General features: G+C 47.7%; 1 protein-coding gene across 1 annotated transcript in view; it reads right to left on the bottom strand.

Annotated features, from left to right (window-relative positions):
- The window catches only part of GAS2L2 (growth arrest specific 2 like 2), a 148,288-nt gene that overhangs the window by 50,757 nt on the left and 81,801 nt on the right, over positions 1-15,730 (bottom strand). Inside the window, exons 2-4 of the mRNA XM_069226739.1 lie at positions 11,187-11,425; positions 6,354-6,461; positions 2,703-2,799 (exon numbers count right to left, since the gene is read on the bottom strand). Coding sequence (XP_069082840.1) covers positions 2,703-2,799; positions 6,354-6,461; positions 11,187-11,425 — 444 coding nt within the window. The remainder of the gene's footprint in view (positions 1-2,702; positions 2,800-6,353; positions 6,462-11,186; positions 11,426-15,730) is intronic.

Raw genomic sequence — 15,730 nt, 5'->3', positions numbered from 1 at the left:
CTCATTTAATACACAGGCCTACATAGTCGGGTCTTGTAGCAGGCTTTGCGTTTGCTGTACATTCTCACAGAGTAAGTTGCCACAGCAGTGATTCTGTTTGGAATTAAGATTTAACGAGGCGTAGCATAAAGATTATTTTTTGGTATACAGACTCTTTACAGATGCACAGTACTCTGGATGTTAGATACCGGGCCTGAGTTAATGACTCGGACAGGTATCCGCAATTCCCCAATTACCAGGCATCACAAGTTTTCAGCCCTAAATGGGGTATACCATGTGGTACCGCTGGTGATTAATCAGATCCCGCACTGCATGTGGTGCATTATTTCGGGGCCTTTTCGTGAGCATTTACCACCTGCTCAAGCATGTGGAAAAGGTTTGTGGAAACATATTTTGTTTCACTATGTGCATTCCCACACATGGTAATACCGCTGCACCAACACATAATGGGGCCCTTAAGCAGCTGCAGTGTCAGGGGCGGTGAGAGTGCTGCAGCATCATGAGCCATGTCTGAGTAGGGTGGAGTGCACCAAAAGTGCCCCGGTTCACATTTAGGCCCATATTTATACTTTTTTAGCACCGCATTTGCGGCATTTATTGACCAAAAGCGGCGCAAACTTAAAAAATACAATTGTATTTTGTAAGTTTGTGCTGCTTTTGCGTCAAAAAGTGGCTCAAATGCGGCGCTAAAAAAGTATAAATATGGGCCTTAGTCTACAGATTTACAAAGTGGTAAAGTTCTCACCTGCCACGCGGGAGGCCCCGGTTCTGTTCCCAGCCAATGCAACATCTAATTTTGGGAAAGGATGTGGAGTAATGGCCAGGGCTGCCGACCCTGGAACTGGGGAACCAGGTTCAAGTCTCAGTGTTAGCTCAACATTCTGTGATTCTGAGCAAATCACGTAGGGCCAGATGTATCAAAATATTTTGCACTCGCAAACGGCAAAATCGTCCGTTTGCGAGTGCAAAATCGTGGTCTGCAATGCATCAAAGGCATTCGCAGACCACAAAATAGAAATTGCAAAAATTGCGATTTTTTGCGTTGCGACCTGGATTTTGCGAATCGCATTTTGCGATTCGCAAAATCCAGGTCGCAAGGCAATTCTGCAAAAAATCGCAAATTGCGATTTTTCGCAGAATGGTATTTTGCACATGCAAAATACCATTGTCTGCAACCAGGTGGTAACCTGGTGCAAAATTTAAAAATGCAGTAAAACTGCATTTTTAAATGTAATATGTAAAGCACACATGCCCTTTTGGCATGTGTGTACTTTACATGGTGAAAAAAAAAAAATTGGGGTGCAGGAGAGGGGGCCTTAGGCCCCCAGCACCCTGGCCTTTTGCATTTCCCAAATTGTGATTTCTGGTTCAGAAATTGCAATTTAGGAAATGCAAAAAATTCGCAGCTATGGGCCAACAGGCCCATAGCTGCGAATGGGGCCAGTATCGCAATTTGCGATTCGGTAATTGCATTTGCGATTTTTAAGAAATCGCTATAACCGATTCGCAAATGTGATACATGGCACTTTGCGATTCGGTAATTGCGATTTCTTAAAAATCGCAATTACCGAATCGCAATGGGCCAGAATCATACATCTGGCCCGTAATCTCCTCGTTCCTACATAAATGAATGTGTCCTTGTGTAATGAAACAAGTGCTCATGTAAAGCGCTCCAATACCTCCGGGTCGAGTTTGCACTATATAAAAAACTGCAAAAAAAAAGTGGCCAGCAGTGCCACAGTCCGCATACAGAGCAAGGTGCAACAAGAGGGTTCCCGGTCACAAACACATTTTCAGAGAAGTACCAGAGATCTTGTCTGGTATACACACATAGTAAATGAGGTGCAGTAAGTAGTGTATTCTGCATACAGATCTACAGAGTGTGGTGCAGTCACAAGGCTTGTGCTGTAACACTCACAAAGTGAGAGGTGCAGTGACAAGGATTGTGTTTGGGACAATGAGCTACAGAGTGCAGATGTTAGGCTTGGCATACAGACTTTAAGATTGAGGTGCAGAGACGTGTCAAGTTCAGTGTCTAAATTTACACAGTGAGATGCAGAGACGTGTCAAGCGGAGTGTTTAAACTTACAGAGTGAGAAGCACAGATGTGTCAAGCTCAGTGTTTAAACTTACAGAGTGAGGTGCAGCGACCAGTGTCACTGACCTGTGTCAGGCTCAGTGTTTAGACTTACAGATTCAGGTGCAGTAACCGGTACCTACCAGCTCATGTTTGGACTTAGAGAGTGAGGTGCAGCGACCGGTGTGAGGCTCATGTTTGGACTTAGAGAGTGAGGTGCAGCGACCGGTGTCAGGCTCAGTGTTTAGACTTACAGAGTGAGGTGCTAGCTATCTTCAAAAAGGACCTTGAGCTCTTCCTATTTGACAGACATCCTGGTTAATTCACCCTCGACCAGACCTATTTACTTTCTCCACCGTGCCCTGATCTGCCTTCATTTAACTGTTTATCTCCTTTGCCCTATTGTTGTAAATGTCTCTTGAGGTGACTCCTGTATACATACACTGATGTAAACGTCCAAGTTTAACTACTTTTAATGTAACCCAGTGTAGCCCTGTATCCTGTGTGTTGTAAAGCGCTCTGATGCCTTCGGGCATGTCCGTGCTATATAAAATTGCAAAAATAAATAAATAAATAGATAAAATAAGGTGCAGCAGCCGCTGCCAGGCTCAGTGTTTAGACTTACAGAGTGAGGTGCAGCGGCACGGGTCGTGCTTGTCCAGGTAGTGCTCCAAGGTGTCCCAGCCACCTCCTACTCTCACCATGACGTGGTTTCGAAGAATCTGCAACAAGCACAGTCACCAAAGACTAGTAAATCAGTTAAGAAAAAGTAATACCCATTACCTTTAGCCTGCAGTGCAGCACACCTCACAAACAGAAAGCCATGTTCAGTGTTACATAGCAATTGCACCTTACAGTCTAAAAGCAGACTTGCACAATCCATTCAACACAATGCATTCTTCTGTAAGTACACACCAGTAGCTTCGTAAAAAACACAACAGAGCGCTTTGTAAACACTTGGGTCTCCGTGACTCAAAGCCTTTCCGAAGCCATTACTTCCCTGTCCATAGGCTTGCTTCATTCAGTATTGCAAACTCCAATATTCTAAAGTATGGCCTTCCTTGTACACAAAACCCTCTCGTATGTGAGAGGTTTATCAACACTACTTGAAGTGCACTATGTGCTTACTGAACCCACAGCCTCCAGGCCTTAAAATATCCTGTATCTGTGATTCTTCTGAGCAGTGTCCTCTGATCCCTGCCCTCATGAAAGCCTGAGGACCATCCTGACAGTCACTATCTTTCAATCTTTGGCACGAGGCCCTCTGACATGTTCCAGTCACCTGGGCAGTATCTTGTTGTCTTTCACTTCGGCACTCTGTGGGCATCCCCTTCAGGAGTGGATGTCCTGTGCATTATCCCTTCGTCTTTGGCATTACAGCTTATTCTCAGTGGGCGAGTATGCTGGGCATTACACTTGAATAACTGCCCTTGGCCCCTTTGTGTGGCTATCCTGAATCTCTGCATTTTGTGGGGTTGTCCCAACCATGTGTCTGCGTTGAAGTTTCCTCCAGACCTCACCTTAACCTCCCCCCTCTCTACGGGCTCTTCCTGAAACCAGGGATGCCACAAGGCAAAGACAGCTGGGGGTGTTTGTCTCAGGCCCTGCTTTTTTCAGGGCCTCGCGCTGCAGTTGCAATATGTTTCATATCTCACAAAAGCAGACTTTGGCTGGCGTGCAGGGAGTTAATTGTAACAGCCACTAGGTGGCGCCAGCATAACTTGCTGCCTCCAATGCCTCCCGGGCATTCTTTCTGTTCTCAAGTGAGCTTTTGTGAGGCCCCACATGGTTGTTGACCGGGGCCCAATGTTGGCTTTTGGCCCACCCAGGACACACATGTTTTGCTGTGGCACCTGATCGCTCCAGAAGAAGCATTCTTTAGACTGGTGAGGTGGCAACTGTGAAGTACTCTCACTCTCTCTAATTGAAGCAGCCAGTAGAGACTAAGGCCCAGATTTATACTTTTTTAGCACTGCATTTGCGTCATTTTTTGACGCAAAAGCGGCACAATTGTATTTTGTATTTTGTAATTATATTTTGTAATTTTGTAAGTTTGCGCCGTTTTTGCGTCAAAAAACAGCACAAATGCGGTGCTAAAAATGTATAAATATGGGACTGAGTGCCTCATTATGGGTTTGGCGGGAGCGGCGAGGCTGTCCACCAAACTCATGCGTCCAGAAGACCGCCAGTTCGGTATTCTGCTCGCTGGCCCTACTATGAGTTTCCGGCTGGGTCAGTGGGCGGAAACAGCGGGAAACTACCCACAACATTGTCGCCGGCTCGTAATAGAGCCGGTGGAAATGTTGCGGAGCGCCAGGTGCTATAGCACCCGTCGCGCTTTTCACCGCCTGTAAATCAGGCAGTGAAAAGTGCCACTGGGCTGCCCATGGGGGACCCTGCCCATGCCAACTGCATGGGCAGTGCATGGGCCTCCATGGGGCCCCCGGCACTCCGTTTCCGCCAGCCTTTGCTTGGCGGTGGAAGCTCCATGCAAAATCTGGAGGACATGGGGTTCGTAATCCCCAGGGCAGCACTACTAGCAGCGCTGCCCTGGCAGATTCAGACCGGACCGCTGGCACCCCCACATTTGCGCCGGCCAATGGCCTGGCGGTGCCCGCGGTCCGACCGTGGCACTTTCACCACAGTCGTAATGTGGAGGACGGACCGCTGCATTGGCAGCGGTCCAACTGCCACCGCGAGTCTGGCAGTACTAGGACCGCCAGACTCGTAATGAGGGCCTGAGTCTCTGAACAATTATCTCAGTGTAATCCGAGACTTCCATATCCTCTTTGAGCCTTCCCTGCCCTGAGACCTTTACTATACTCTGTTGACAACTCTTGATCTGGGAGTGAAAATGGTTGGCACCACTCCCTACTATTAGGTCATGTAGACCCTGGTGGGGAGCCTGCCAACTCAACAGAGGCACTGGACTCATCTCTCCAGGCGTAAGCCCACCTGCCACATCTAGAGATCCCCACTGTCTGGCAGGGTCCTCTTTGCTTACAGTGTATTCATTGCTGCAATGAATGTGCTGAAGGCACAAGGGAATGAACACCGACTCCGCATCCATCATCTGTATTTCTCAAATACGTTTCCAAAACAGGAGTGTTCTCTCTGTGCATCAGGGTCTTTGATTCTTTTTCCCGCTCTGGCAGGGAATTCCAGTGATGGTTGTCATGCCCTAGAGAGGGTGGTTTGACTACTATGGTGATTTTGGTAGTCCTGAGACAGAGGGGCTAAGGGTTTACTTTGCTGCTAGCAGAGGCTCCATTCTAGATGGGGTTTGGGACCCGTGAAACTGGAGCTTGGAGAATTCCCTAATTTTTTAGAGCTGTCCAGCACCCACGAACCTCTAAATGATTCTATTAGTGTTGTAGGTCTATATATTCCATCACTTGACCATGAATCAAGGACTATGATCTGAGCTAGTTATCACCCTCGGTCCTGGTGGTCTTGTGCTTTCGTTTTATATATATTTCTATGCGAACAGACTCAACCCTGAGACATGATGGAATGGCCATGGCTCTCTCACAAGCTCAGTGTTCACACCCCAGGTTCAGTAGGAAAAGGATCCTAACATTTCGCCTGCTGGTTGCTGTTTACTACATGGGCTCTGGGATGTACAACTGCTCTGCAATGATGTCCAATGTTTCAGATGATGTCAGGTAATGGGTAAATGATAAACTTTGAGGGCAAAAGTTGTATTTTCAGCTGAACACTATTCAACAGATTACTTTCTAGGCACCAGGTTTAGATCTTTTGAAAACTTGCTTCATTCCTGTGAGCGGTGAAACATGTCTTTGGCTGTCTCACTGCATGTGGGCCTCACTGCTTGGCCTGAACACAGGTGTTCAGAGCACTACTGAGTACTCCAGCGTGTTTCACAAATTAAACCAATCTTAACTTTCGGTACCACTATCAATAGAAGAGCTGTGCCTGGTAATAGAGTAAGACACAGATATCTAACCCAAAGACCTAATGCCCCGCTGCCTAGCCTTAATGGCAGCTATCTGTAGAAAGCGAGCAATGATGGGCTAGCTTTAAAAGACACAAGATGCTTCAGAGTTACAGAAAGACCGCACGGCTAGACTGAGTCTTTCCTATATTAGGAACGTTGGGTCTGCTCCAGGCCGCTTACCAAACTTTCAGATTGATCTTTGAACATGGTTGAGGAGCTGAGTCCGCAAATAACCAACGTGGGCCTGTTGAGATGGCAAAGACCTGGACCAGCTGAGCTGACCTTTTGGTGGCTGCGAACATCGTTGGTAAATCTTACCCTGACAAAGATGAGAGTGTTGGAGTCCCCCACACGGTACTTGCCCTCGGAGACCTTGATCATGGAGAACTGCACCGGGCAGGTACATCGGCTCACAAGGTGTTGAACCTGTGGGATTTAAATGGGACAACCTGAGCACAGAAATCAAGTACACATTTCTAGGACCTAAGCCCAGGCAGGGCAATCAGGACAGACTGCACTACCTAGGATCTTTCAGCCAATCGGATTAGAAGACAAGAAAAACTAACATATTACGTCATTTGTTTGCACATGTGCCACACAAAAGAGGAAATGAAGAAATTAAGAATAATCAAAGAAAAGAGCAAGGGGAGATCTAAAGGTCATTAACAGGTCTACAGCAGTGGCGTGAATAACCTTGCCCCAAATGCTATGGCTAAAAAAGTTGTTCTCTTCTTTTGTGACTACTTTTCCCCAAATGTCTCGCGGTTAATTGCAGGAGCCACCTTGGAGTTACAAAAACATGTATTCGTACCTCTGCCATATGATGCCGCCATGGGAGGCCTATCATCGCTTCTACTATTTAAGGCATGGTTAGTCAACAGATAGTACTGCTTCACAATGTACCGGTGAACTGTCTCAAGAATTCTTTCTTTTAGCACAAAAAGATATTCTCAGGAGAATGAACACTAGCTTGTATATGTGTGTTACTGAAGTGTAGGAAGGTTCATGGATGGGGTTTTAAGGTGATTATGTCTTTTATGCTGTAACTGTCAATCAGAAGTACCAAAAAATCACTTTTGCACCTTTCTCAAGCAACTCGACCCTTCTTCGTCAAGGATTCAAGATGTAGGCAGAGGATGTTTCTTTTATTTATTTTACACTTATTAAAAAAGCACCACAAGCTCTTGTCTCAGTAGAACAACCGCCCCTTTTCATACATTAACAGGGAGCAGGGGGGTGTTTCCGAGCAAGCCAGAAGCTTGTCAGAAACCCTGGGACAGATTCAGTCATTGTGTTGGGTAAGTAGGTGACCACTGGCCTGCTTGAAAATACCTGATTGCCCACAGTACCAGGCCCTCTCTAGTCATAAAGAGAATGATGCCCACTTGGAAGAAAATACATGGGATGCATAATGCTGTCCAGCCCAGCGAGGAAAGTAAGAGGGCTGTGTGCAGACTGCCGGTGAGTGGAAAGGAGGGTTGATTGGCAGCAGAGATCTATGTATGCATTATTTGATCACTGCATGCTCAATATAATTTTTCGTTGATGATGGTTAACCGGATCTTTACAGAGCACAGCTTTGTGCATGGCTGGAAGCAAAGCTTAGGCAGTACTAGATGTGCCAGATGGAGGAGGCCAATCTTTCTGACCCAACGTGGTGGTCTAGAGCAGCACACCAGTGCGTGTCTCACCTGGTCCTACCCACTAGAGGTAGACGCAGCTGGGAGTGAAGACCACTTTCACTGCATCTATAACTATTTCGGTCATTGGGGTAGATAGCTATAATCAGGTAATGAGACAGAACTTCAGGGGCATCCACCAAAGTCGCTCCTTGGATAGTCGCTGCCATCTTGACAAAGAGATGGCGAGTGTGATCAATCGGTCTTGCCAACTTTAAAATCAGTTCTTTCTGAAACCTTATTCCAACCCTATCGCTGGCTCTCCAGTTAGGTCTTCCCACCAAAAGAGAGTTGTATCTAACACAATGAAATAATTGGTCTGGTGGAAAAAGCTAGTTTGCAGTGACACTCTGAAGTTATTCAGCCGTTTTGACCTACACCTGGGTGGAAAAGTATCCATCAGAAGTTTCTGGGCACAGTAGCATTCGTGCCACCTCAGCCTTTTACTTTGCACCCCAGCACCTACATAAACAAGCATTTTCAATGCAACGGGGCTCGCATTTGCTCGAGTTAGAGCTATTTGCGTTGTAAACTCCTAACCGGACTTTTCTTGACACAAATAAAAAGAAAAAAAAACACAGCGCGATTGGGCTATGTAAAATGCAGCGCGATCGCGCTGAAATTGAAAACGTAAAAACTGAGCGCGATCGCGCTATGTAAACCCCAGCGCGATCGCGCTGCCGGGAAAATAAACAGATAAAGTGGTTTCAGTACTTTACCGGTGGTGTGTAGGTGAGCAAAACACCAGAAAAGGCCTGACGTATGCATGCCTTTAGCAAGCAGATTTTAAAGAGCAAGCCCAGGAACCAATGAAAGTGACTGATGTGACCTGGGCGTGGTTTCAAGCCCAAAGAGAGATTACATCATGGACGGAGCGCTTTGCACTCGCCCATAAAAAGGGAGCCAGAAGCAAATATCTGTGCTCCATAGTTCATCAGATCAAAGTTCAAAATGTCATCTGTAAATCACATATGTCCTGTAGGTTATCAGTCACCTTTAGTTCGCCGTATACCTAGGCTATTTATTCAAGGCGACCCCAATTTAACAAGAGTCATTGCTATCTTGCAAATGTTCAGGATAATATGTGAAATTACTTTTTCTGTCTTTCCTAATGCCATCAATATAGCTCTGAACTAATGGACATATTACCTGGCTGTCTCACCTTATTGGACAAGTCCTGGATGTTTTAGTGATGGGTGTCCTCAAATCAGGGAGTTTGAATTCAAGAGTAGTGTGTACTACGGTATGGATTTCAACAAGTGCGCACATACATGTCACATTACTGTTCAGGAAAGCTGTAGATTCCTGAATTTAAAGGTTAAACAGTCATTGGGTGCTTAAGACTTGCTATCCGTAACTTTGATATTACAGGCTCGGAGAAAGGCTTCTTCCAATTCTACTGAGCTTGCTTAAGAACCAGGATTCTGTAGCTAGGTCTGGTATTAGTAGCAGAATTGTTGAGATTACCAATGCAGAAATGCCCTCATTCTCAAGTGGGAGTGCCGGTGTCGTAATGGACATCATCTCCAGTGTCTTGTGTATGACGGATTCATAGCATCAGATTTGATGCCTGTCCATGCGGTCACCAGTACTGCTTCTTGATCACTTTGCAGGTCTGCATCTGGCTCTTCAAGGCAGGCCCTCATCTGGCAAGAAGGTCTAGCATGCACATCCCCAGAGGTTTTTATCCACCTGGAGAGCCAGCTAGAGCAACTGGACTCGATGTCCGGGTCATTTCCTGGAGAGTCAGCAGTGCCACCTTAGCCAGGGAATTTGGTGCTGACCCTCTTGACGTAGCGAGATCTGCACTGGTAAAGCTAGGAACAGCGCAGGAATAGGTGAGAGCAGCAAAATGATAAGAGGGAATCTGCCCTTAATCCTTGCACTCAAAGCATCCAGGACGGTGCATGAGAAGAGAATGGAGGTAGATCATGCAGATGGATCTACAACAGGCTGGGAGTAGTGGCATTGCCTCCACCTACTCCTTTTCTGAAGGGCTGAAAAAGTCTGACATTTCCTCCAGGGTGTCCACAACCCTTGAGGCAAGGAACACCCATAGGAAGAGATCATTGGGTGTTCTGAAGAAATCACCATCAGTAGAGTATTCGAATCATGGGAGCTAATTGGCTGCACCAGTGAATCTAGTGACACTGGTGCGGGACCTTCTCCTAAAGAAAATGGACAGTCAGAACAGGTGCCAGCGTCACGTATCCCTGGGTATGGTGCATGATCGGCTTGGGGGTGGCTTTCAAAATGGGCTGGAATGTATGGACATCCAGGTCTGCATCTCAATGGGGGTCAGCGCTTCTGCTTCTTTTAGGATATCTTGTGCTTCAGAATAGTCAGGGAATATCTGAACACTAGGAGAGTTCTGCCTACTGTGCTTCCTCCTGCACTAGGATTTCTCAATGACTAGGTGGCACACCCCTTGGTCCCTTCTGGAACTGAAGAAGTCAAGAGAGGGTTCTACTGTTTTAGACTGACAGAGACTCGTCAAGGAAGGAGCAAGGCTCCACTTCCTGGTGCAAGTCTCAGAAGCCACTGAAGTGATAGATGCCAGGCTTCAGCCCCGCACCCAACCAGGGAGATAGACTCAAAACATCATCACTTGAGAATTTTGTACCTAGATGAGGAGCACCCTCAACTTGATGGCGTAACGAGCCTCCAGAGTAGACATCCTCTGCTATTCATTACTTCACACAGTTACCATACACTAACGGGCAATAGCGTGTGGCTGGTACAAGTTGTCAGGTAGCAGAGAAGGTCCCTTCAGGGATACCTCACTTCCTCACTGGCAAGAACAATGACCGGTACTGCTCCTGCGGGCCAGGAATCTGCACTTACCTCCTAACTCTTCCTGGTCATGGAATCCAGTGTCCTTTTTAAGACTGATGCACTCTTCCCTTCCACAGAAACCATACAGTTCCATAACAGTGGCAGCACACAGAGCCAGGCATGCATCGGGTGACTATTCCCCAAACACAAGGCACAGAAGATGCGCATGCCAGCTGCTGCAAATGTTTCATGAAATGATACACAGGGTTTAAAATGAGAGTGCCCTGGCATCAGTTAGCTGACTGGAAGGAAGAAGACTACAGAGGTAAAAAAAAACAGCAAAATAACCAGACCCTTCAAGGGGCGGAAAAGGTGGAATGCATAGGCAGGGGTAAGGGATCATGATGTATGCATGTGAAAGCAGTACCGGTGTGCAAAGCTCAGTAATTCAAACCGTTACAGAAGCAGTTTCTGGTTCCCTCCGGACCCTTCTCCAGCTATGAGGTAGAGGAACCCATTTATTGAGAATAGGAAATAGTATTCTTGGCTATCTTTGGAGTTTCATCTCTGTCCTGGACCTCAGTGAACAATGTCCCTAGTGAAACTTGTCCCTCGTTACCTGGAAGAGGACTAGGAATCTGGACTAGGGATGCATGTGCCAGAGCTTGGAAAGTCACAATTGCAATGGCTTACGCACCATCTGGTCTAGATTCTTGAAGTCGCAGGGCCTTCTTTGGGGCTTAAGGATGGGCGTTTCCTCCGGGGGCAGCTCCATCTCCTCTCGGATCTCCTCCTCGATCTGCTCCTCCATCTGGATCAGAACCGGGGCGCTCATTCCGAAGCGGGAGGCGCGGCGGGCCAGCTCCAGCAGACACAGGACAAAGTTCTTCTCGTTCTTCCTCAGCACCAGGTCATCAGTCTCAAACATCAGCACATCTGCAAAAGAGGAAGAGTGTGAGACAATAAAGGGGAAGTGACAGAGAGAGGGATGGACAAAGAAGTGTGAGAGTGTGAAGGAAGAAGGCAGTTAGTGACAGAGTAAAATAGAGAAAGAAGGGAAAGAATGAGAGGAGAGTGGGTAATGATAGAGAGCGAAATGGACAAATAAAATAAAGAGCGTGAGGGAATAAAGGGGGAAGTGACAGAGAAATGGGCCCAGAAGAAGAAGAAGAGCGTGAGGGAGTAAAGTGGGTAGTGATAGACCGAGAAATCAACAAAGAAGATAAAGTGTGAGAGAATAAGGCAGGAAGACTTAACAATTGGAAAATAAAAAAAGGAGTGGCCGCATGGGAGCGGGCAGGATCGAGAGAAATGGACAATGATGAAGAGTGTGAGACAATAAATGGGGAAGTGACAGCAAGAGGAATAGACAAAGAAGATTGAGCGTGTGAGGAGGAAAGAAGGTAGTGACAGAGAAAATAGACAAAGAAAAGGAAGAGTAGAGAAGAAAGTGGGAAGTGAAAGAAAGAGAAGCAGACAAAGAAGATGAAGAGTGTGAGAGAATAAGGAAAGCAGTGACATGGAAAAATAGAGAAAGAAGAGGCTGCCTGGGAGAGCAGGAGTTGTGACAATGGACAAAAAGGAAGTATGTGAGGCAATAAAGGTGGAAGTGACAGAGAAATGGAAAAAGACGAGGAAGAGAGAAAACATAGCAGTGAAAGGGGCGACAGAGGGAGAAATGGACAAGGAGAAGAGAACGACGAAGAGAATAAAGGGTGCAGTGACAGCTGGAAATAAGGGAGTGTGAGAAAGGAAAGCGGGTGATGGCAGAGAAAAATGAATGAGGTGGAAGAGCAAGAGATGAGTGGGTGGTGCAGAGCGAGAGGGAATAGAGGGGGTAGTGACAAAGAGAGGAATGAGCACAGAGGGAGGGACAGGGCAGCAACAGCAAGAGACAAAGAGGCCGGCTGTGAGAGAGGAAGGCATGTAGCGACAGAGAAAAATAGAAAAAATATGAGGACGAGCGAGAGACGATAGTGGGTAGTGACAGAGAAATGGACGAATAAGGAGAATGTGAGGGAGGAAAGGTGTAGTTACAGAAAATAATAGACAAAGGGGAGGGAGAGAGAAGAGAGGATGGTGACAAATTGACAAAGAAGAGAGATTAAGGGAGGAAAGTGGGTATTGACAGAAAGAGAAATAGACAAAGAATATGAAGTGTACGGACGAAAATGCAGTAGGGATAGAGAGAAATTGAAAAGAAGAGAGGAAACATGTGAGATGAAAGGGGCACTGAGAGACAGAAACGGGAAAAGAAGGGGAAGAGTGAGAGAGGAATGGGGTTTGTGACAGCGAGAGAAATGGGCAAGGAAGAGAGAGGGCGTGTGACAGGAAAGCAGTGGTAACAGATTACTGGGCAAAGAAAAGGAAGAGCTTGAGAGAAGGAAAGGGTGGTGGCAAATGTACTAGTAGGAGGAAGGGTATGAGGATGGAAAAGGGTAGTTAGAGAAAAACATGGACAAGCAAGAGGAAGTGTGCGAGAAAGGAAAGGGGGTAGTGACAGAGACACGAGGAAGAAAGCAGATAAGTAACGTGTGAAAAATAAAAGGTATGCATCAACAAAGTAAATGAACAGGGGAGGGGCAGAGATTAGGCACATAGAAATAGGCACAAAGATAGTGTGAGGGAGAAAGGAACGTTGATAGAGAAAGAACTAGGGAACAAGGGCTATAAAGAAGCAGCCAACATCTGAGAAAGGAATGAGCAGGGGCGGCTCCTCCATTAGGGCGGAGGTGCATTGCCTCCTTCCCCCGCCAGCAGCAGCAGTTGCAATCCTTTTACCAAAAAACAATAATAAACTATGTTTATTATTGTTTTTTGGTAAAAGGAGTGGGGCCAGAGGCTATGACATGCACATCACTCTCCCTCAATTTGCATGTATGTTTGGCCGCCCGTCTCGGGCCAGCCAAACACACATTCGCAGTAGGGTCTCTCTAGCCTGGCATCACAGTTGACAGGCTGGAAAGAGCCTGCACAGGCTCCCAGTCTAAGTTGACAGAAGTTTATTCTTGTTGAGAGATGATGAATCCAATACACAGCCTATACAGCCAACACGTGTTTCGTCACATTGACTTTATCAAGGCCGAATTTTGTTTTTAATGATGGTGTCCAGTGTTCATGGGCGATAAGCGTGCCCACAATTATAATGTAGACGAGTGCCTGTACAGTTTTCACTCTTCCACTTGGATGTACTTTTTTGAACTACATTAGTGTGCCCTGGTATATAGTATTCAAATTCTATTTCTGATTGGCCTTCCAGTCACTAATTTTGACAGCCATGGTAGTTGGGTGTCACATCAGGTTGGCACCCACGCTGTATGTCTCTTCAAAGACCTAAGATCTTCCCCATAACTAATCATATATACACGCTGGATTGGGTGTGCGAACTTTATGGCATTAACCACCATTTCAGTTGTATTACAGGCTCCCAGTCTGCCTGGGAGCGCCCTGACTGGGCACTCCCAGCCAATCCTGATGCTGCTCTGAGCAGCGTCAGGATTGGCTGCGGGGAAGGCTGGGAGTCTGTGCCTGCAGGCTGTCGTCAGAGGAGAGGAAAGGAGCAGCACGTTCGTGAAGGCGGCAATAACACAGTTTAAAAAAAAAAATTAATTACCCCCCACCTGTGCGCGCACCACCCCGCCCCTTTTCAGTACCCTGAGCCACTCCTGGGAATAAGTATGCTGGTCTCAGGGTGTGGGAGGCGGGGGTCAGAATGCCCTACCCTCCTGAGAGTCTCGGGCAGGTGGTAGGGTCCAAGGGCGTGGTAGCCCCTGATTGGTTGTACAGTGCGTGAGAGGGGGTTTGGGAGCAATCAAGAGATAACGGTCCTCTGCATGAGGTGCCATTTTAGATACCAGCACCGGCTGTTCAGGGACAGTATAATCTGGTAGGTAGGTTTTTTGTGTTTTTTGTCAGGCTATTTCTCAGCTTGTTTTGTTTTTCCCCAAGTGAGGCTGGGATAGTGTGGCGGTTTCTCAGGAGGATTTGGTCCGGCAGACGCTGCAGACTTTGCGTGCTCCCAGGAGATCGGGCTTGATAGCAGATGGGGGCCTTGGAAAGTCAGAGCACGCAAAGTTTGGAGAGGTCCCAGAGACTCCAGGCTAGGGGTGCTGCATAAGGCGATGGGCCGGCCGTCACAGGTCGATGTGCACGCTGTGGGAATGGTAGAGGGATTCAACATGTGGGCAGCGGTCCTGGCACACTGCCTTGCGCCAGGACGGACGACAAAGGTGGGTCGGGCAACCAAGAAGGAAAAGACAGGGCCTCTGGTTGCTGTATGGTAGGCTGCAAGGGGGCAACAAATGGTATGAAGAGGGGATTGGGAGGGCTTGGACAAAGGGGGCCACACAGGTTTTGCAGGAGCACTGGCCTGGACAGCGGGAGGAGGCAATAGAGGCAGTAATGCAGGTGCCGGCCCCAGCTCGCGCTGAACAGTGCAGCGGGCCTGCCCTCATGTCGCCTGAGAGTGGCCACGTGGGGGTGGCAATGCACTCGTCAGGAGTGAGAGGAGCATCTGATATGCTTGGCCATTTACATTTATCCAGCCTCAGGAGGCAGGCCCTGGGGCAGCTGACAAGAGGAGGGAGCAATTCAGGAGCAGCTGCGAGTCTGGGAGGGAATACCTGCAGCGAGAGAGTGGGAGGGAAGGGGGCAGGGGGCCTTACAAGTACAGTGCAGGGGTGACTCTGGCATGGGGGGTATGAGACTGGCATTCACGAGGAGGGGTTGATAAACATGCCCCAAGCTGGGGCACATGGGCGAGCGGCATATTTGGAGGCAGTAGTTTGTCAGGTAGTGTGGCAGCATAAATTGATCAAGGTGGCAGCGGGGAGGTCAGTTACCTGGGGGAGGGGAAAAGGGTATGGGTCTCAAGTGGAGAGTGTGTGCTAGGTAGCCTGGGTGAGTGGTGAGGTTTTTGGGGATTATGGTCCAGGGAGGTGGGTGTGGTGTCACGACCCACTGCCTATGGTGTCCAGCCCAGCAGGTCAGGGACAGTTTTATGGCAGCCAGGTGTTTCAGCAGGAAATGTGACTAATCTGACGGCACTGAAGCTGGGAAGGTCTGGTACGGCCTGGCAACCCCAGCCCAAAGGCAGAGCGCAAGTCTGTGCGGCCGGCTCTGGGACAACGATGGACCAGGTGGTAACTCAGCAAGTTAGAGGATTTATGTCCGCCTTGCAGGATTTCGACCCTTCACAGGATCTTTACGAGATGCAGTTTGGAGATGGTGGAGTTGGTGATG

This window comes from Pleurodeles waltl, chromosome 3_2, assembly GCF_031143425.1.
Source record: "Pleurodeles waltl isolate 20211129_DDA chromosome 3_2, aPleWal1.hap1.20221129, whole genome shotgun sequence".
Classification (NCBI taxonomy): domain Eukaryota; kingdom Metazoa; phylum Chordata; class Amphibia; order Caudata; family Salamandridae; genus Pleurodeles; species Pleurodeles waltl.
The sequence above is the reverse complement of the archived record's forward strand: the minus strand, read 5'-3'. Positions and strand labels throughout refer to the sequence as shown.